Genomic DNA, 22,442 nt, shown 5'->3' with positions numbered 1-22,442 from the left:
CTTATATGATAGTGTCAATTTAATTTGAAATTTGAGTATTGGTTTACAAGCCTAGCATTCCATTTTGTGGTAATGCAGAGAGCATTTATGTATTTATCAGGTTTCCTGATAAGAAACAATAAAAAAAAAAAAACTCTGGGTGTCCCTGATGTGGATACTATAATGGATGTTGATAGTATTTAGGAGTAAAATGAATGAGATTATCTTTTTATGGGCTTGATATTCATCAATGAAAATATGCAACTGATGAATTTGGCACTGTTATCAGGCAGTTTAAGCCTTTCCCAATATAGGATAAGTTAGAATAGATGCTTCTCTCACTGTGTTTCCATCAAGTAGACCATGAAGATGTATAGCTCATGCACCTCTCACTTATCCTTTCTCTCTCTAATTTGGGAATAGAAAAATCCACAATTAATTTTGGATTCTGACAGGAGAGACCAAGGAAGGGCAGTGAAGTTTGGGGGGGAATTTAAAATCTTCCTGCATTCCCAACTGACCCTGGTTTGGGCCATTTCATCATGGAAGCAGGCTCCTGCCAACCATTTAAAAAACTTGAGCCTCATTTCAAGAGACTTATTGGTCTTGCTTCTGTAGACTAATAATTCTTTTATTTGTTCTTGGGAAGAAAAAGCAGGTAGAAGCTTAAAAACTAGATATCCCTGCACTTCTATCTCCTTGTTCATCATTCTTAACCAGGCAGAAAGGTGATGGGACACTTGTCTCTAGAAAAGGGATATTTTCAGACACTGAGGTGTTGCCAGAGACAACTGGTCAGAGAAGTTAGAAGGGAGAGGAAAGAGGAGAATCCAGATCCAGCCCTTAGAATTGGTTGCTGCTTTCCTCATAGGACTGTGGATTAATTGACCTCCTGTCCCTTACACTTTCTTTCCCCCTCCCCTCTCATTTGATGCTCTTTCTGACTCCAAATTTGACCTTTCCTAGTAAGAGGTCAGTATGTTTTTACATTTGGGAAATCTCATTCAAGAATTTTTGTCAATGGACAAGTCATAAGAAGCCCTTCCATTTTAGGGCTCGTTGACGTCACCAAGGAGGCGATAAATATCTGTTGATATAATTGGATGTGAGATTCAGTGTTGAGATAGCAAAACTCTGCCCCTCGTTCTCTGGCAGGGCCCTATGATTTATGCAGGAGCAGAGGCAGCACGCAATCGAGCTGTCAAGAGAGCGTCAGCTTATTAGGCAAATGCTGCGTGGTTTCTGAAGAGGGTCGACGCTATAAAATCCCACTCCAGGCTCTGGTGTGGAGAAACTCAGAGCCCAAGTCCGTTGAGAGACTGAAGAGAAAGATAAGAGGGGAAGAAAAAAAGTGAGGACAGAAAGGAGAAGGGAAGAAAGCCCCTGAAAAAGCCCCGGAGACGTTCCTCTGCTGAGAGGCGGCAGCGCCCCACTCACCTGCAGAAGCACCTCAGAAGGTAGGGAGCGCCTAGACGGAACCGCGCCTCCAACTTTGCGTTGCCTGAGCTGCCATGGTGTGCGCGGCAGAGCCGGGTGTCCCTGTGAGGGCATATGTGTGAGTGTGAGTGTGTGTGCATGTGTGTGTTTGCTGACTGTGCCTCAGGATGCCGGTAGTAGCCGGGATGTGTCAAAAGCAAACTTAGACGGCTGCTAATCGTTATTGGAACTGTCAGTTACTCCTCGCTGGCTTTGTAGATGAGTCCCCGCCATCGATCCCGACCCCTGAGAGAAGGACACAAAGGGCTGGGATGGAGAAAGGGGAGGAGGAGGCAGCAGTTCTCAATTTGGAGGACAACGCCGAAACACCCGGAAAGAGGGGCGGTTATTACAGTGGGTGAGATCTAAAATGTGTAGATCTTCTCTAGAGCTCGGGGAATCCGTTTTGGGGATCGTTAGAAAGGGGACCCAGAGACCCTTCGAGGATTCGGAAGAAGGGTCACTCCAGCCTAGCGAGGGGCTGAGCTTTGGTGCTAAGCTGTAGGCGTCCCCTTGCCTGCCCCCCCCCCCCCCGCCCCCACGGCAACTCCAACTCTAGACGTCCTGGTTCGAGAGCTTCAGCACCGCGGACAGTGCCTGCCCGAACCCCGAGGCGCGTCCACCCGCGTCCTGTAGGAAGACCCCGAGCGCGCCTCCCTTTTGAGCTGAACTCTGACCAACTCTTTCTTTCTCTCTTCCCTTCTCTCATTCCGCTCTCCGCCCACCTCTGTGCCGCAGCGAGTGCCCTTAACATGCGGCTGCCCCTGCTCCTGTCCGCGGGCGTCCTGCTGGTGGCTCTCCTGCCCTGCCCACCATGCAGGGCCCTGCTCAGCCGGGGGCCCATTCCGGGCGCCCGGCAGGCTGCGCAGCACCCCCAGCCCCTGGATTTCTTCCAGCTGCCGCCGCAGCCCCAGCAGCCCCAACAGCCGCAGGCTCGGCCCGTCCTGCTCCGCATGGGGGAGGAGTATTTCCTCCGCCTGGGTAACCTCAACAAGAGCCCCGCTGCTCCCCTCCTGCCCGCCTCTTCACCTGTCGCTGGCGGCAGCGGCAGCCGCCTTTCGCCGGACGAGGCGGCCGCCAACTTTTTCCGCGCGTTGCTGCAGCAGCTGCCGCTGCCCCGCCGCCAGCTCGACAGCCCCGCTGGTCCCGCCGAGCGCGGGGAGGAGAACGCCCTCGGCAGCCGCCAAGAGACCCCGGAGAGGGAGAGACGATCCGAGGAACCTCCCATCTCGCTGGATCTCACCTTCCACCTCCTCCGAGAAGTCTTGGAAATGGCCAGGGCCGAGCAGTTAGCGCAGCAAGCTCACAGCAACAGGAAACTGATGGAGATTATTGGGAAATAAAACGGTGCGTTTGGCCAAAAAGATGCAGCATTTAGCACACACACACAAAAAAAATTAAAATAATACAGTATTCTGTACCATATCGTTGCTCTGATACCATTTGTTTATTTTTTTAAAGCTTGAAGCCTAGACGATGTACAGCAAGAGAGCCTATACTCCTTAATTAGCATGCACAAAGTGTATCCACGTGCAGTAACAGCAACAAAATGTTATTTCTATTGTCTACTTTCAGTTTCCATTTCCAGGTGTCTTTAATGGTGTTTGAAAAGTATAGACCCAGAAGGAAATGTTTTGAAGCAGACAAAAGTTACCCGATTTATTTTGTTGTGGTCTGAGCCAAAGAGAATGTCATTCTCTTGGGTGGGTGAAACAAAATCTGTAAGCTCTTTGAATCAACCTTCCTGTAAAAGTTCCAGTAATAAAACATCTTTCCAATCCTTGGTCAATTTGGTTGTGTAAGACAATGTTGAATATTTATATTTTTAATAAAAGCTGCAAAGGTAATCATGACCTTATTTTTCCTTTTTAATGTTCATAGGAGTAAAACTCTCAGCTCCTGGCTTCCTACATGCTGACTTCAGCACAAGAGAAAACAAAACTCCTTGCATTAATTTCCTACTAAAAATACAAACATATGCAAGTGGCTTACACAGATACTTCAATTGCCTTGGACTCATCTTTGTACCTCAGTTACTCCTCTGAGGTTAAGTTAAATAGTTTGGGAAGTTTCTTCCCGCTTTAAGACTTGGTAATTCTATGAATGGAAGATAAATTCATAATGGAAATAACACTTAACCCTGATTATTATAAGAGGGTAAATAACTGGAGAGGGCGGGGACAGAGGAAAGGCAAAGAGAGGGGTTCGCAGAGCATTCCTCTAAACTGTAGGGCCAACATACTGTTTGTTTTTGTTTTAGGTTTGAGAAAGACTCACTTTATCAAGCTACTACTTTGGTACTGTAAAATATACTTTTTCTGTGCTATTTTCCAGTGCCTACTTCTTAATAGGAGAAACTTGATAGCTTCCCACTTCAAGCAACAAATTTAATTGCTATGAAATGGCACTTGGGAAAATGTTAAACATAAAAAATATTTGACTTTAATAACTTTGCAAATGGTCTTCTCATTTATTTCTATATGAATCCTAATCACTGTTATTCTTAAGAATATTAACTATCTCCATGCATTTCTAAAATGGAACAGGCACATCCAATGAGTTTTACCATGCATTTATCTTTGATAGTTGGGTTAACTTACAAAAATTCAATTGAATGTTTAATACCCCCAAATTAATTTGGGTGTATGGAGATGTTTTTCCCTTGGGACCCTTTAAATACACTTGACTATTAATAAGATCACATGAAACACTGAATAAGTCATTATAAGACTAAGTTGTTAAAAACAGCATTTATTTAAGAGTTCATACAGAATAAAGTAACACTTATTTGTTACTATTTTGAAAGAGGCATTATGGTGGGACAAAAAAGCACGATTTAAATATATATGTATTTTAAATGTGTATTGTGTGTATATATATATTTAAATACATGCAGTTATTCTGCAGTTCACCAGGTTGGTGCCTCAGTAGATACATAAGCAAGTATACAGTTCCTGCTGGAAATTCTGTTTCAGTTTAAGTGCTTGATATCTGCATATCTAACTAAGATTAGAAAAATATCACCGGAAATGTCCTAGGCCTTCAGCCTTCTGGACTATGAAAGTGTCACCAGAGTTAAGGAACATTTCTGGATATGCTTCCAGTGACATCTGTTATGGAAAAGAGGAAACCTTTGTAAAATATTTCATATCTTTGGTCAATGATTTACCTTTTGTCCATATATTGATAAATCAGTCACTTCTGAATTAACACTGAATTTCACTGACCAACTGCATTGTTAAAGAAGAGAGTAACAGCTACTATGATATCATAACAAAAGCCAGTGCCTATTAGAGACAAGAGTGTAATGCACACTTTTTCAACACTTGCCACTCGTTATGGACGCACACACACATATCACACCTACGTATCTTCATAATGTTTCCCACACAGAAAAATATTTGCGTAAGATCAAGTTTTTTTCTTCCAATACTTTCGGCAACTGTTTTCTCAAAATTATTTTCCCTCTGGAAAGTCATCTGGAATTAAAGGGTTTTGTGGGGGGGGGGGGGGTTTGTTTGTTTTTTTGCAGAAATCCTGTTCAAAGGTCCCTTTCATCACCTGCATCATATTAATCTCATCTAGGTTCCCTGCTGCTGGTGTGCATCTCAGCCAGGCAGACAGAGGGCCGCAGTTGGAATGAACATCATTCATTCAGGGAGTTCAACCAGGAAAAGGAGAAGACATGGCGAGCTGGCTCAGAGTCAGCTCCATTCCCACTCCCTGAAGCTGCAGCCTGTACCTGGAGGGGAGGGTCTTCAAATCCAATCTGCAATAGAAGAGAATCTGAATCAGAGGAAGAAGAGCCTAATCCTTTTGGGTTGGTCCAGTCACTTTTCTACTCAGGAGAAATGATAATAATAATTATTATTATAAAGGACATAATTATTATTAGGGATGGAAAGCAAGCTCAGGCTTTCTTGGCTATGGCCAAGAGCCATGAATGTAATTCACACTCATGATTCAAAAAGGGGCAGCAGTGATGCATGCAATGGAGGAAAGTTCTTGGGAAAGAGTCCAGGCTATTGTTTTTAAGTCCACTTGTATATGATTTACTGAGATGAAAATGGCATTGAACTCTAATAGGAATTTGCGGTTAGAAAAGTCTGCAATGTACAACATGATGACTATAGTTAACATTGCTGTATGACATATTTGAAAATTGTTAAGAGAGTAGACTCTTAGGGTTTTCATCACAAGGGAAAAAGCCACAAGTGAAAAACCATTTTTTTCTTTTTGGCATCTATAAGAGATGATGGATGTTAACTAAATTTATTGTGATAATCATTTCATAATATATGTAAGTCATATCATTTATAACAAACTTATAGTATATTTTTTGCAAAGCTGCAGCTTAGTTTTGAGCAAATCATGAATGAAAGAACTTTTCTTTCTCTAGGCAATAACTTCTAATAACATCAAAATTTCTAAAGAGATATCTTTTATATAGATGTCTCTATAAAAGGTATCTATCTTTTATAGACCCCAGAGAGATACAGTTGTGATTTTGAAGTAATTGATCAATCCGATCTCATAAGTGAAATTTATTTCTGTTGTCTTGAATTTAAAAAATAATAATGAAATGGGGGACAATCATAAAAAAGTCTTTCTGAAATGCAATTAGATGTATAAACTCAGACACTACATTTAAAGGTACTCTGACATGGGCATTAAGGAAGGCATGTGATGTGATGAGCAGGGTGTTATATGCAACTGGTGAATTATTGAACTCTACATCTGAAACTAACATTCTATATGTTGGCTAATTGAATTTAAATTAAAAAAAAAAAAGAAATGCTCAGTCTCAAAAAAAAAAAAAAAGGTACTCTGACAAACACAGTTCTTCCTAGAACTACTGAAGATGGGCTAACATATTCTGATGACTTCACTGGTAAGATTATCCCACTGGATTAGAATGGCACTGATTTCAAAGCAATGAGGTAGGCACATGCATTCAATGCTGAAGCCCTGAGTAATTTTATGAAGCTGCTGTATGAATGGACGATAGCTGGCATGACGAAGCAGAACTTTGGTAAGTGCACTGTTGTTGTTGACACTTAAAATAGTTTCGAGTGAAAAATGAGTGCTTTTCCTGCATCTTACAGATTTTACCCTAAATATATGTTTTGGGGTAATGTTTCAAGTTCAGTAAAATTGTCCCAAGTCTTCATGGTCTTGGGATTATCCTTCCCACTTTGACGGAAAGTTGAGAAGCGTCATGAAATCATACTTGTTTACAGTAGAATAAAACTGAAGCAAGTAGTTTTCCATGAAGGAATAGTTGAGACATCAAGTGAAAATGGGCTTTTAAAAAAAGGCTGCCATTATGCTATTAGATTTGGTTTGGTAATGGGTTAGATTCCTCAGTGTCCTTGAAGTTGATGTGGGAAAAACAATATCTGGACAGAATCCTAAGCCTGTTTATGCACATCAAACTTTTCTCTTCCCCACTGTGGTCACATTACTCTAACTAATCCTAAAAATAAAAAACCAAAATAAAACAAAAAGCAAACAAAAAAAATCCAAACCCAAGTGATCTGGACATATCAGTGATCTGTAGAGACCTTTTCCTGATCATTTTATAGGACTAAATCTGAATTCTGCCTAAACAAACAAACAGACCACCAGTGTTCATTCTGTAGCCTCTTTTCCTTAAAAGCAACCCCTAATCTAGAGGAATCTTCCATGACAGCTGTTCTGAAATACCTAAAAGTGCAAAACTAGTTGGGTAAGGTATATTCTGTAGAGAGACACTGCTGGTGGCTAAGGAACCATTTGATACTGCTTTTGGGACTAATATATACTTTTGCGCTTTTCTGCACTTGAGATTAAAATCTATCTTCTATTGAAAGCATTCTATCTATTAGTACCTGACAGCCTTCAAAACTTGGTATCAAGTAGTCTGGGTTTGCTCCTTCTACATCCCCATGTTTTTGTGCAGTCATTAGATTTCCTTCTAAATTTTATGGACAGGTGCTGTCTTTTAGAGAAGAGAGGCCAATGCCAGAATGGGTGCCAAGACCAAAGATTTATCCTGAGTATTTTCAGGTGATTACACTATCTCCTTGGTCACGTATATGTAAACTTGGGGACCCACCAACCATCTCAGCAAAGATGTTCTATGTGAAGAGGCTGATCCTGGTTTTGAATCCTTATTTACTAGCTGTATGTCTTGGATAAGTCAGTTAACCTCTCTGAGCCTTAGTTTTTTCTTTTTGTAAAACAGAGATGAGACCCTATCTCACAAGGCTGTTTTAAGTACTGAGTAAATAAAGTAATACACCTAAAACATTTTGCACATGCCTTACTTATATTACATGTTTTAAAAATGTGTATTTCCTCCTTCCCTCCCTCCCTTCCTTCCCTCTTTTCTTTCTTTCTTCTTAGTGAAGAGGCTTTCCTACCATGCAGAATCACCTGGGGACTGGGGACTGCTTATGAGGAAACATATACAGCAGCAGTGACCCCCAGTAAGGAAAGACAATTATATTTTCAATGCTCATCTTGTCAGAATTGGATATTATAGGATTTAATTCCTGTGGCATATTGTAATTATGATTATCCGTGACCTGTCCAGTGTCTCTCCATGTGGCCCAACTTTATATATGGCTCTTTCCTAAAGGAAGAATAAGTTAAACATTTAGAAACTTCCTTTCTATAAGTATAGCCCATTAAATCATAGTTTTTCCTATAGCCTTCCTCAAATAGAATTGTATAAAAAAAAATAAAAAGAATTAGATATACACAGTTCTTTAAAAAGTTTTCCAAATGCTGGTTCTCCATCACAGGAAATGATATTTCTTGGGAATACAGATGTTCCATGAAGCTGAACAAAAGACAGAAAATGACAAGCATTGAACTTCCCTACCTGCTTTTGAGTTTGTCCTGCGTTTCAGCTTACTTTGAGATGTATAAAAAGATGAAGAAAGGATTATTATTTCCTTATTACTTCTAAATTTTACACATTTTTCTCAAGAGACCAAACAAACTTTCAACCATCACCTAACACTATATTGTATCATCATGGGGCTTCAGATAATTTGAGAAATGAATTTTAGTCATAAAATAAAAGCAGGAAATGGATGAGGGAGGCGGCATTTTCCCTGTCCCAGCTGTGAGAAGCAATTCAGTCAAGATCCACAAAAGACCATAGAAGGGAGTGACACATTTGCTTAGGAGAAAGACTCTTTTTCTTAGATGAACTTGACCAGGAATGCTGGATATTCATGAACCAGACCTACTCAGAAAATCTTTTTCTTGGATTTTTTCCCTGTTACTACCAAATGTTTTTTGAGAGGGAAAAAATTAATGTCAGATTATGGTGTGAGGGTTTTACTCCATAGAAGAGCAACGTGATGAGAGGTTCTTCTACCCAGAGCTGCATGATGTGCTCACATCATCTAGAATCATTTCTTGTTGATGGGGACTAAAAAGCATGCATTCTTCCAGAGGCTTGTGGACATCTGTCTGTGTGTACAGGACAGTTCCAGGTTATGGACAGTGTTTACTTGCTCTGAACTGTGTGGCTGAGTGGTATTTTGACAAAAGTTTGAATTAGTTGCAAACATTAAAAAGTCAGGAGCAAGAATGTGGAGAAATAGAAGCCCTTGCGCACTGTTGGTAGGAACATAAAATGGCACAGTTGCTGTGGGAAACAATGTGGCAGTTCCTCAAAATACTAAACATAGAATGTGACCCAGCAAGTTCACTTTTGGGCATATACCCAAAAGAGATGAAAGCAGAGACCCAAACAGATACTTGCACACCTATGTTCATAGAAGCACTATTCACAGGATCCAAGGGGTGGAAGCAACCCAAGTGTTCATCAATGGATGAATGGATAAGTAAAATGTGGCATATACATAGAATACTATTTTTTTATTTTTATTTTTTTTACATAGAATATTATTGAGCTTCATAAAGGAAGAAAATTTTGACATGTGCTACAACATGGATGAACCTTGAGGACATGCTAGGTGAAATAAGCCAGTCATAAAACAACAAATACTCTGTTATTCCACTTCTAGAATACAAAAAGTTTCTAGAGTAGTCAGGTTCATAGAAACAGAAAGTAGGATGGAGGTTGCCATGGGCTGGGGGAAGGGGGAAAATGGGAAGTTGTTTTTTAATGGGTATGGAATTTCAGTTTTGAGAGATGAAAAATTCTGGAGATTGGTTGCACAACAATGTGAATATATTAAGATTACTGCACTGTATGCTTAGAAATGGTTAAGATGGTAATTTTTATGTTACGTGGGTTTTAACACAATTAAAATTTAAGAAAAAAAATGGAGACTTCACATTAAAATCTGGATTTGCAGGTTCTCTTGGCAAAGCAGAAATGTGGCAATCCAGAACCTGCATAGAGAGCCTTAGCTCTCTCCTTGGACTGGATATGTTCTCTCTCTCTCTCCTTCTCTCTCTCATCTCCTGATTTTCATCTTGCCTACTACTCCCTTTTGCCGCCTCTGCTGCAAGGCTGATTTTAGGGGCCATTTGTACTGTGCTTGTATAGTTGCTATACTCAGAGTAAAGAGGAAAGCAAACTGTATCTTGTATTTATGCTTTGATTAACATTGCTTTTTTTACCTGGCTTGCTTTTTCATTAATGTTACCTTTGTGGTCTCTAAGGCTAGTTTTTTGTAGGAAAGTCTCAAAGAAAAGAACATGAAATGCTCAATGGAATCTTTGGCTTGATTTTTATGCTAAATGTGATGTTTTTTTAAAGCCAACATGCTTCTTTTGGCAAGATTCTTGACAATCAAAGCATGAAGCTGCCTTCAATGCTTAATTGAAGCCAGATGTGTCCCTGCACACTTAACATGGGGGCGATAACTGGGTGCAGTTTAGTGAACATGCTCTTTTTTTAGCCTGGGGGCAATAGCAGCAACCCCTTTACCTAAATGCATCCTGTACCACATAATTCACTGACTGAACAAAACCAGATGCTTTCCTGATAGTCACTCTGGCACAAGTCTGGATAGTCACATTTAAGAGGGAAAATATTTTTTTAGCTGGCCCAAAGTAGAAGAGTAAGCTCTCTGATCAATCGCTGGTGCCCTCAGGCTTCCTGTAGGCTTCCCAGGGGCTTCAAGAGATGCCAGCATCTGCTTTTCTCCAAATCATCATTCTCTCTACCACCAATGATCCTGGTCCATTATCATTTACCTGCCTGTGTTCCATTTCCTCAGCTCATCCAGGTGATAGTAATTTATCTGACAAACTGAATTACAACCAAGACATTAATGGATGATGATGGTTTAATGCACACCGCTGCCATATAGCATGAAATGTCCATGTCTTATCCTGAGGGACAACTGTGGTAGACATGGGAGCCACTATTACAGGCCATTGAAGGGATACTGGGGCAGTGAGGAAATTTGTGTCTAAGTCTCCATGCTTGGGCCTCTATCTCTTCTCTGCTACAGGGAATGCCAGTCACAAATTCAACCTGACAGAAGGATCTGGTTAATACTACCTATTAAATTCCAGTCTTCCCTGGCCAATCCAGAAGTTCCCTTGCCCATCTATAATGAAATCCATTTTCCTTGAAGGAATGTGGATAGAAGGGATAAAGCTAGACTTGAGGCTTCTGAGTGGGCAACCACTCTGTTCCCACCCTGACCTACTAGGCTGGTTCAGAGAAGCAAAGCCAGATACTAGGAACAGGTGTGAGTAGGATTGCTGAGGTCATGCTTATAATGCTTATTCAGAAAGCCTAAACCTCAAGCACTGGCCTGCTCCCTACTTAGCATTCCTGAACCACAGGCCCTTGGATAGCTTAAGCATTATGGATTCAAGACTGGAAAAGAGAGTATGGCCAAGAGCCTGAAACATGCATCAGTATCTGAGGAATAATTGAGGTGTGGTCTGTAATTCACAGCCAAGAGTCTAAGCCCTGGAAATTCTGCTGGGCTGGTCTTTCACCATGTCATTTCTTTCACAGGAATATAGACATTTCTGCTTGGTGGCAGAGCAACTGAGATGCATTTAGAAAACACAGAGCTGTGTAAATATAGCACACTCTCCATGAATGCTAGAGGAAGAAGAAAAGAGGTATTCTCCAAAGGATCTACAGAAGGAAAACACCCACTAAAAAGCATTTTTTTCTTGGGAGGATCCACAGCTGTACACACTAAGTAAAAAAAGGAGTGAAGGGAGGGGGTGCCTGAGTGACTCAGCTGGTTAAGTGTCCAACTCAATTTTGGCTCAGTCATGATCTTGGGGCCCTGGAATTCAGCCCTGCATCCTCAAGCTTTGCACTCAGTGGGGAGTCTGCTTAAGATTATCTCTCTTCCTCTGCTCCTCCCTATGGCTGCTCACATGAGCTCGCTCTTTCTCCCTCTCTTTCTTTGTCTCTCTCTCTAAAATAAATAAATAAACCTTTAAAAAATGGGCAAAGGGATTTGATTTGGGGGCTTTGTTGTTACTAACTGCTTCTTTTTGCTAAGTGGAGACCAGAAACCAGAATCATTTCCTCAGATCTATGAAACAAGAAGAAATCAAACCCATCTACTTTTTCTTAACCCAGAGTAAGATTTATGGTGTATAGTGTTTGGTTTGTTTTAAACATGGTATTTAGGCATTGATGGGGTCAGTATGGGGAGCAGGAAGAAGCTAAAACGGTATCATCGACTGGCAAAAACTTAAAGCCAGCCTTCTTCTCAGATATGGACGTGATGATGGTGTATTCAGCGTAGAGTGTGTGTTCTCACCCCTCTGAAAGAAGTACTGAATTACAAAGAACTGCTAGTTGGATTATTAATTCCTCACACACAGGAGTTTCTGGGTCTTGTGAAGGTTCTCTCTAGAGCCATGGGAGGTTGACAGTATTATTATGCCCAATTTATGGCTGAGAAATCTCAGGCTCAGGAGGGCTGAAGACCTTGCTCAAAATAACTCTAATGAGAGTGCTGAGAGTTAGTGACCACAAATCCAAAGACAAAAGCTGGTTCTATTGAGCATGTGAGACTTGCGGGAGAGGCACATTCCACCTCTGAAAGTCAGAAAGAGGCATGTTGGTCAGCAGCATGCAGTGCAACTAACTGAAGGATTGGAGTGCTGTCATTGCAAAGGTCAGCTACGTGCCTGCAAGCACTGGAGGCCTAGAAACTGTCCTGTGAGGCTGTGCCAATGTGTCAAGAGTGGTGAATCAAAGCAGGGGAGCCCTTGCTCACACTATTTCTGCTTCAGTCATCACCCCAGGTAAAGTAAGGGTTCACTCACTTTTCCTAGATGTAAGCTTGGTGTATAGTATATTGCATATGCACACTCCACAGTGGAGGGCAAGGGATCACTGAACTCTTAGCTCCCACTGCTCTGTAACCTTGAGCAAGTCACACATCCTCTATGATCCTCCACCATAAAATGTGTAAGTTTAATGATTCCTATTGTACAGAGGTGTGAGGTTTAAATGAGAGAACCTCTGCAAAAGACTTTCTAAATGATAAAGCAATGTACACATATTAGTTACAGCATTGCCACACGGCATTGATTTTTCAGATGCATTAACATGGTGGTAGATTAATTCTTTGCTTTGTGCGTTGTAGTAGGAGAAAAGGTATCGCATGGAATTCACTGAGATAGGTAAACAATGACAGAAAACATCCACAGTATGTACAATACTAACAAAGGTCTTAGGTTAAATCAGAATAATAAACAGTTTTAAGACACAGGAAGCAAAACTCGACTAGCTATGTCTAACAACTCCCCGAGAGAGCTCTCCCTGGTGCCTGCGTTACTGTTTTCATGGAATTGTAGGGCTGTAGGCACGGGTTGCCAGGGGAAATGAATTCATTATACTGCTCGCACACAATTTATATTATATTTCCCTCTTTGAGATGGATACATCCATTTTAGCTTTCTATTAAAGTAACCTTTACCAAGGATGCTATTTGATCCTGAGAAATATAGCCTACAGTTTTAGTATAGATATTTTTTATCCTAGAAAAGCCCCCAAATTGACAGTTATTAGGATGTCACTTTCCCAACAGGAAAAAAAAGGCCAGAAAAAGAATTGCAGTTGAAAAATACAAATGAAAAAGCATTAATAATGTTAATGCAATGGTCTCATTAAAACTTACTTAAGAAAAACCTTACTCTCTCCTACAGCTTTTTCTATCTGAAATAACTGCATTTTATTATCATAATTTCTTGTAATTGCCAGAGTTATTAAGTCCTGGATAGTGCTACATAGTAAATGTAGGCCAGTCCTGAGCCCTGATCAATTTTCTCTCTATTTTTACCAAGCTTGAATTCCAGCACAGTCAGGGCGCTGGCAAATCAGCGATTTGTAAGCTTGAATATCCTAATTTGTAAAACACAAGCAGTTGCTCTCAGTAGGGATTTCTGTTTGAAAATAATTGACACCCTGGATCCCTCAATTAAATTTAGAGAACATAGTTAAATTTTCATTCATTTCAGTTTGTTTTGGAAAATTGAATAGATCATTTCAAAGAATACGGGACCTACAGTCACACTCATGGGAAATCATGTTCTTAGTCTCCTGCTTTGTTTTTTTAAATCTTCTGTAATACTTCGTGAGATTAATCTCACTCAGAAAAGCAACTTTCCAGCCCTCTGGCCTCCAACATCTCTCACCTCTCAGTCTCAAGTGGAACTAGAATTGATATTTGACCTTGAAAGCAGGATGAATGGTTTGGTCTCAAAGATCATTTGCATGAAAATAATTTTATCTTTTTGTGTGTGACACCTATGAAGACCCAGGGTTCCACATGCTGCTTTTCCTTGGAACTTCTAATATTCATCCTGTTTTAGGAAAATATGAATATTTTCTAGGAGACTGAATCTTGGGATGATGAGAAATTTGATGAGGTCTCAGATCTGGGGACACATGTATTGGTTTCTGAGAATCTAGGAAATAAACCCTTCAAGAAGGGAAAAGACTGCTAGCACCTGCCTGTTAAATCATAGACTGGTTTCCTTTCTTCTTTCCTTCTTCCTTCCTCTTTCTTTTTTTTTTCTTCCTTCTTTCCCCTCCCCCATTCTCTCTCTCTCTCTGATGAAATGCTTTTAATTTTTCTCTGGGAGCACCTTTGTAACCTCACAGGGTAACATTTATAGTGCCTGGATTGGGAAATAAGATGGTATGGGCTGGTTTTCCTTGGTGACACTTGCTGACTGGCCTTACTTCCACACATTCCTTTTACTATTTCAGAGTAAAGAGATTTGCAAATGACCTATCAGAAAAAAAGGCTAGTATCCAAAATCTATAAAGAACCTATCAAATTCTGTACCTATAGAACAAATAATCCAGTCAAGAAATGGGCAGAAGATATGAACAGACATTTCTCCAAAGAAGACATACAAATGGCCAACAGACACAGGAAAAAATGCTCAACATCACTTGGCATCAGGGAAATACAAATCAAAACCACAGAGAGATACCACCTCACACTGGTCAGAATGGCTAAAATGAAAAAGTCAGGAAACGATAGATATTGGTGAGGATGTGGAGAAAGGAAAACTCTCTTACACTGTCGGTGGGAATGCAAGCTGGTGCAGCCACTCTGGAAAACAGTATGAAGTTTCCTCAAAAAGTTGAAAATAGAGAGCTATTCTATGACCCAGCAATTACAACTACTGGGTATTTATCCCAAGATACAAATGCAGTGATCTGAAGGGGCACCTGCACCCTAATGTTTATAGCAGCAATGTCCACAATAGCTAAACTGTGTCAGGAGCCCAGATATCCATCAACAGATGAATGGATAATGAAAATGTGGTATATACACACAATGGAATACGACTCAGCTGTCAAAAGATGAAATCTTGCCATTTGCAATGATGTGGTTGGAACTAGAGGATATGATACTGAATGAAATAAGTTAGAGAAAGACTGTTATATGATCTCACTCATGTGGAATGTAAGAAAGAAAACAGGATTGTAGGGGAAGAGAGGGAAAAATAAAACAAGATGAAATCAGAGAGGAAGACAAAACCATAAAAGACTCTTAACCAAAGGAAACAAACTGAGGGTCACTGGAGGGGAGGGGAGGGGGTAAGGGAAAGCAGTAACTGGGTGATGAACATTAAGGAGGGCACATGATGTAATGAGCACTGGGTGTTATATAAGACTGATGAATCACTGACCTCTACCTCTAAAACCAGTAATACATTATATGTTAATTAATTGAATTTAAATAAAATTTAAAGAATAAATTGAAAAAAAGTATAAAAAGAAAGAAAGAAAAGAAAAAGAAAAAAATAGAAAGCAAGCAAACAAGCAAGCTAGCTTGGTGCTGGAAATCCCTGGCCCATGATAAGGTGGCCTCTGGTTTAGATAAGACAAGGAGTGAATTAGGGCATAAGTGTGTCATGAAAATATACAGAGACATTAGCTTATAAAGCAATTTACATCAGAACTAAAAATAGGGCACCACAGGCCAGTGACAACTAGTCATTGAATCATAAAGTTCAGCCTAGTCACTTAAAAGCATTAGATATGTCAGCTATCTCAGTCTTCATATACTTGGCCCTGTACATTGCTGGAGGAGAAAGGGGAGACAGGGTCATTGGATTTGGGCTATCAGGCCTTCCCCATTGCCAGACACTTGGAACGCCTTAAGGATTGTTAGCACCTTTCTTCTCCAGGCTCTCCCCACCTGCCTTCTAACTTTGTTAAGCTACCTTAAAAGATAGTATATGTGTATGAGGACCTTCCTTACACCCAGTAAAGCAGGCAGCCATACACAAAAGAGAAAAGAATTTTGTTTTGTTTACCACTTATCTTGGGATAAATTCTTCAAGACAATAAAATAACGCTAAATATGAATGCACCTAAACAGAGTTTCAAATGCATGAGGCAAAAGTGATAGAATTACAAGGATAGATACACCAACTCACAGTTATAATCAGAGATCTCAAACTTCCTCTCTCAGCAATTGATAAAACAAGTCAACAGAAAATCAATAAGAATATTATAGATTTGAACAACACTATCAATTAACTGACCTAATTAACATTTATAGAACACTCACCCAACAACAACAGAAAGTACAATGTTTTCAAATGCACATGAATCTTCAGCAAAGTTGAACATATTCTGGGCCATAAAACAAATTTTAAATTTAAAGGGATTGAGATTCCTATAAAGAGTATTCTCTCTACACAATAGAATCAAACCAGATATCAAACAGAAGGATATCTGGAAAATCTACAAATATCTAGAAAATAAACACTACTTATCTAAATAACTCCTGAATCAAAGAACAAATCCTGAGGTCAATTAGAAAATATTCTGAATTAAATGAAAATGAAAATACAACATATCAAATCTTGTGGGATGTAGCTGAAGCAATGATTAGAAGAAAATTTATAGCATTAAATGCTTACATTAGAAAATGAAATATTTCAAATCAATAATTTGTTTCCACCCTAAGAAACTAGAAAGCAGAGACAAAATTAAACCCAAAGTAAGCATAAGGGTGAAAATAATAAAGAGCAAAGATGAATAAAATATAAAATAGAGAGAAAAAAACAATAAAGACAAATAAAACAAATAAAGTGGAGGGCTTACATTACCTAATATAGGGACTTTTATAAAGCTATAATAATCAAGACAGTGTGGTATTGGCAGAGGGACAAACACAGATCAATGGTTCAAAGTAGAGCCTTCAAGTAGACCTGAACATGTATGGTTATTTGAATTTCTACAAAGTCATCAAGGACTGAGGGAAAGGATAGCCTTTTTCACAAGTAGTGTTGAAACAAATACCTATATAGAAAATAGACAGGGATGCCTGGATGGCTCAGCGGTTGAGCATCTGTCTTTGGCTCAGGGCATGATTCCAGAGTCCCTGGGATCAAGTCCCACATCGGGCTGCCCACCAGGAGCCTGCTTCTCCTTCTGCCTATGTCTCTGCCTCTCTCTGTGTGTCTCTCACGAATAAATAAATAAAATATTTTTAAAAAGAAAATAAACAGTCAAGAAACATCCTCGATCTTTATCTCACAATACAAAAATTAACCTAAAATGATCTTAGAGCTAATTTAAGAGCTGAAACTACAAAAATTCTAGAAGAAAATGAGAGAAAATCCTTGTGGTTTTTGAGTTGAGCAAAGATTTCTTAAGACACAAAGAACACAAAGCATAAAGGAAAAAATGACAAATCGAACTTCATCAAAACTAAAAATGTTTGCTCTTCAAAATACACTTAAGAACATGTAAAAGCAAGCCACAAACTGGGAGAAAATATTTGCAAAACATGTCTGATAAGGGAGTTTTATCCAAAATAACGTTAAGAACTTTCACAACTTTCTAATAAGATAACCCAAAGAAAGTGGGCAAATGTGAACAGATACTTCATCAAAGAAAATATGAAAATGACGTAGAGGCACATGAAAAGATGCTAAACATCATTAGTCATTGGGGAAATGCAAATTAAATGACATAGCATACACTTCCATTAGAATGGCTAACCTGTGAAAGATTGAGACAATACCCACTGGGATGCAGGGAGGGAATTAACTGCAAAGGTACATGAGGACACTTTGTAGAATGATGGAAATATTCTACATCTTAATTGTGGTAGTGGCTACATATTTGGCTATTTGCCAAAACTGAACTATAACACTTAAAACAGGTAGATTTTCAAGCCACATATCGTTCATCTCTTCATCTAGTATTCTGTGATTACCTCTACTATGTACATTCTAAGAATTTGCTCTACTGGGCAGTGATGTCTCTAAGTGTCTTTAGGTAGACTTTAGAGTTGAGCCATCATGGATTTTTTGGAGTTCATGGCATCAAAAGTGGCCATCACATCTGTGTAAATATTCAGCTGAAGGAAGAGATTTGGAAGAATTTGGGAAATGGACATTTATGGAAGAGCTTCAAGGCAAGACATATATTTTGAGAAATGCGTTGGACTATTTCACTGCGAACCTGTTACTACTGTCCCTAAGTGTGGCTTATGTCAGGCCTGAGTCTGTAACCCTCCCAATGAAAACATCCTGAAACAATTATAAAATTCTTAGTATAAAGTTTTTCACTCTCCACTGTGTCAATAGATAGACCTTTTCTTTGAGTAGTTGCTTCATTATCCCAGTGAGAAAATGGAGGCTCAAAGAAAATAAATGCCCAGAGTCGGTGTAGAGAAGCAACAGGACAGGAACCTAAGTCCTTTTTACTGATTTCATGGATCCTTCCAGCGCCTAAAACTTAGTAGGATTTCTACCCAACTTATCTATTTTCAGGCTTGAAGAAAGGAATGTGAAAAGGAGCTATCCTATTCTTTAAAAAAAAAAAAAAATAGCTATGATATAGTAAAACTTTTTAGGTTCTCTTATAACCACAACTTCATACTCTGGTGACCACAACTTCATACTCTGGTGAAATCTATGAATTCTGGTTCTTTATAGAGGCAGAAATTGCAGAGATTTTAATGTCAAAGTCCCTATCTCCAAAGCAACTGACTCTCATTAGGATGTGGAGCCGGGGATGGAAGGTCCTCTGACCTTGAGGCAGCTGCCATAGTCCAGCTCAAGTATCAGCCAGAGCAGCTGCCAACTTAATCCACCATATAGGAAGACATTTCTCTGGAAATCTCTGTTCCCTGAGCAGCTCTCATTAAACAAATTGGATAAATTCTTCCACATCAGGCCAGTAAACTTCATTAGGAAGGGAGGAAGGGGAATAGGGAAGGTCTTTCATTGTTGCTGCTCCCACCTCTGGAAAATCTGCCACATGTATTTCAATAAAATACTCAATTGTCCATAGGTGTGGGTGGTGGGAGTGGTCCTTGTCTCAACACCCAGGTATGGTTTGCATGTAAGTTGTATAGGAAGAGAAAGGGCAAAGGAGGGAAGCAGACTGGGCCCAGAAACGGCCTCAAGAAGACATGCCCAGGAGATGAGGCTCACAGAGACTGCTGTCCAAGGGCAGCTGATCTGCCCTCTTCCCACTTTATTATTGCCCTGTCCTCTAATATTGACTATGTCACTTTTTCAAATTAATTTAAAAGTTAACGTATGAAGTAGATCAAATGCTATTTTCCCCAAATTCTCTTTGCATTGACTGAGCATCCAGCAGGTATGGCCTAGAAAGGTGGAAACTTAGAGGGCAATTTTGCAGCTAAAGACCAGTTCATGTCCAGGGGTTTTCTGGGAGAAATAGGATATTACAGGATTCAAAGTGCATCCTGCAGAAGAGTCTCTTGTCTATGGGATTCAGTTTTGCCACAAGGCTGAGGACAAAACTTGTTGAGAAATTTATTTATTTATTTTTTTCAAGAATGAAGGTGGGGAAGGCAACAAAGCTTCTCAGATCTAACAAAAAGCAGAATCCCAGTTCACCACTGGTGGAGACTGCTGATGTCTGGTTTTTGCCGTGACCGGTTTCTAACTCATAATCTGCCTATGTAATTAGGTGAAGAGAGAAGGTACAGGAGAAAGTGGAGATTGTATGGAATCAGAAATCACAGGCAGCAAAGGCAAGGGCAGGTATTACTGTATAAATAGCTGTGAAGAAAGCACCTGGAAACAGAACATTTGCCTTCTTAAAAGTTTGAAGGTGACTTTAGTGAGTTCACAGATCAGTATATGAGCCTGAGATGCTTGAGATTCTAAGGCAACCTTATTCCCTAACATGTAGTAAGGAGAGGTAAGACCACCTGGAAATAAAGGAGAACTTCTGTATCACATCCTAAATGTCCACGGAAAGACTAATGATAAAGTATGAAATTCCAATAAGCTAACTTTGCACTAGACAAATATTAATCTAGTGAGTTGGGTTCTGAGGTGGTAAAAGTAAAGCAGGCCTGCAAAAAATTTACAGAGGCCAGGAATCTGATACTATGGTGAGGTCTCTATTGATCTGTCCATATTCTTTGCAATAGTGAATGCCAATCACCGTACTCCAATGCACTCCCATAGGCCTCACCCTTATCTTAGCAGACAGGCGTGTGAATGTCAGGGTAGGTGACATGGACTCAGTGGATGGCAGACAAGAAGCATGACTCTCCCCCTGCAGCCTCAGAGAAGCATTACAAGAATATCTGGCAACAAACCCCAAAACCTGAATTCTCAGAATGTAAACTGAACTCTTCAGACAATTATTCAGATCCACGGTTACTCAGGATATTCCCATAAAATATGGAGTTCTCTCTCTCTCTCCCATTTGCCCCACTGAGCCCATGGCCAATACTTCTGCCCACTGCTCTTCACCACAAATAATAAGCAGACTATAAGGACACTAGGAACATTCTAGGGTACACAGGTTTCTGGCTATTAGACATTGGGGGAGAATCCTACTCACACATAGTTACAGACATGACAGGGACCCATGGAGATCCTACTGTCATTGCTGAACATACAGCTAATGAGGCAGAAAGGAACTATGATGGGAGCTTCCAGAAGAGTCAATGTCAACTCACGAAAAAGTCAATGAGCCAGAAATAGCTGAGGCCTTTCAGCACCAGTCACCCTGAATTGCTTCTGAGCTACAGGCATAGGGAGCTGGGCCTCAGGTTCAGCAGGGTCATTTACTCAAAAGGACATGAGGTTTAAATCTTTAGATATTATTAAACTGATAATCTTCAAAGGGCTATTTAAGGACTAAGATGCCAGTTCCTAAACAAATCTTGTAACAGTATTTAAGAAAAGGCTTGGCTATGTGAAAGGTGTCTCAAAAATAAAGGCTGTTGCCTTTATGACTTTTCTTTGGTTCTTATTCATTATGTCTGGTTAGATGAACATTGATCTTCCTGCTTTTTATTTATTCAGATCTCACCTGGCTACAATCTCCTTGATGTTGCTGCATCCGGGATACCTTTCTCTCAGAGATCTTCTCTCTCAGGAAAGACTGTAGAGTCTGATGGACTCAAAGAGAACTGAGAAGTCACCTGGCCCACCTGCCCACCAGTGCAAGAATTGCCTGGGTATCTTTCACAGGAGTCATCTGGCCACATCCTGGGTTCCTCTGGCGTAAGCAAATGAAATGTACCTACTTAATCTAGGAAAACCCTATATATTCCTGAAACTGGCCTCCCCTAATGGTCGTTTTGGAGGGTCCACTCTTCCTGGATTACTGAATAATTGCCCACTGAGTTACTGTTCTGAGTCAGGATTCCCCTCCATGCAGGATTAGATAATGGAGCAATTCTCCTCAGGAAGGCACCTTGAGGTGATTGCATCATAGGGAGCTTGAAGCCATGAATATTATCTAGAACTCGGTTCTTTTTAAATGGCTGAACCTCAAAGTTGAGTAGAAATTTATCTCTGAGCCTACAGAGTAGGAACATTATGGAAGAAACTACATGAGATGTTAGTTAAGGGAAAAGAAAATATTTCCTACCCATTAAAGTAAAAATCAAGCACTGAATCTGACGCCAGATGTAGTGAAGTATAAGAAAAGCCAAAAGTGCTAGGCAGATTGCTAACTCCTGTGAGAAAACAAGAAGAAAGCTTCACTGATATTATCACAAATAATATTTTTCAACATCATTTAGATGGATTTTGCGTTTTGGTTTGGAGCCCTGTGAAATGCTCCTATTATGGGGTATTTATTGCACCACTGTTTTCACAAAACAGCTCCTCCAGACTCAACTTCCACTAAATATGTAAGAAATCCAGTGAACTTTCCAGAAATAAAAGTTCCTTTAAATTTTCTAGAAAACTTTACACTATATTTTTAACCTAAAAACTACCTCAAAATGTTTCCTCACATTATTTTTGTCATTTTTCACTTGTGAAAATAAGTATATGACACAAAAGCATGTTACTTTCAGTTTTCCAAAAATAACTTCCTTTTATTACCTCATGAAATTAAGGTTCGCTTAAGCAGATACAGTCAAGACAATAAGTAAATATTCTGATTTTTGAAAAATGTATTTGTTGTTCGTAATCACCTGGTGACCCAGGAGCACGGAACCAGGGAATATTTCTTTGACATTCCTTGTCTGGACAACACTCGTATCCACACATCATTTAAGAATGTTCATAGGTATGGAGCAACCATGAGCATTCTT

The 22,442-nt window shown here is 39.9% G+C and overlaps 2 protein-coding genes across 7 annotated transcripts in view; one reads left to right on the top strand and one right to left on the bottom strand.

The window, feature by feature from the left end:
• Nucleotides 1-857: 857 nt before the first annotated feature.
• Nucleotides 858-3,302, top strand: CRH (corticotropin releasing hormone). The gene is given in 2 exon segments (NM_001014278.2): nt 858-1,436; nt 2,194-3,302. A coding segment is annotated over 1 exon segment (591 nt). The 5' UTR covers nt 858-1,436; nt 2,194-2,207; the 3' UTR covers nt 2,799-3,302.
• An 884-nt stretch (nt 3,303-4,186) lies between these two features.
• Nucleotides 4,187-22,442, bottom strand: part of TRIM55 (tripartite motif containing 55) — a 44,614-nt gene continuing 26,358 nt past the window's right edge. For 3 of the 6 annotated variants that reach the window (XM_038579415.1, XM_038579417.1, XM_038579414.1), the window contains exons 10-11: nt 21,770-21,857; nt 4,187-5,224 (exon numbers count right to left, since the gene is read on the bottom strand). In XM_038579415.1, the coding sequence (XP_038435343.1) occupies nt 5,119-5,224; nt 21,770-21,857 (194 nt within the window). In that variant the 3' untranslated portion in view covers nt 4,187-5,118. The remainder of the gene's footprint in view (nt 5,225-21,769; nt 21,858-22,442) is intronic. The other 3 variants (XM_038579416.1, XM_038579418.1, XM_038579419.1) reach the window with 1 other exon arrangement.

Source organism: Canis lupus, chromosome 29 (assembly GCF_011100685.1).
Source record: "Canis lupus familiaris isolate Mischka breed German Shepherd chromosome 29, alternate assembly UU_Cfam_GSD_1.0, whole genome shotgun sequence".
NCBI classification, from domain to species: domain Eukaryota; kingdom Metazoa; phylum Chordata; class Mammalia; order Carnivora; family Canidae; genus Canis; species Canis lupus.
This window is presented reverse-complemented; position numbering and strand designations above follow the sequence as displayed.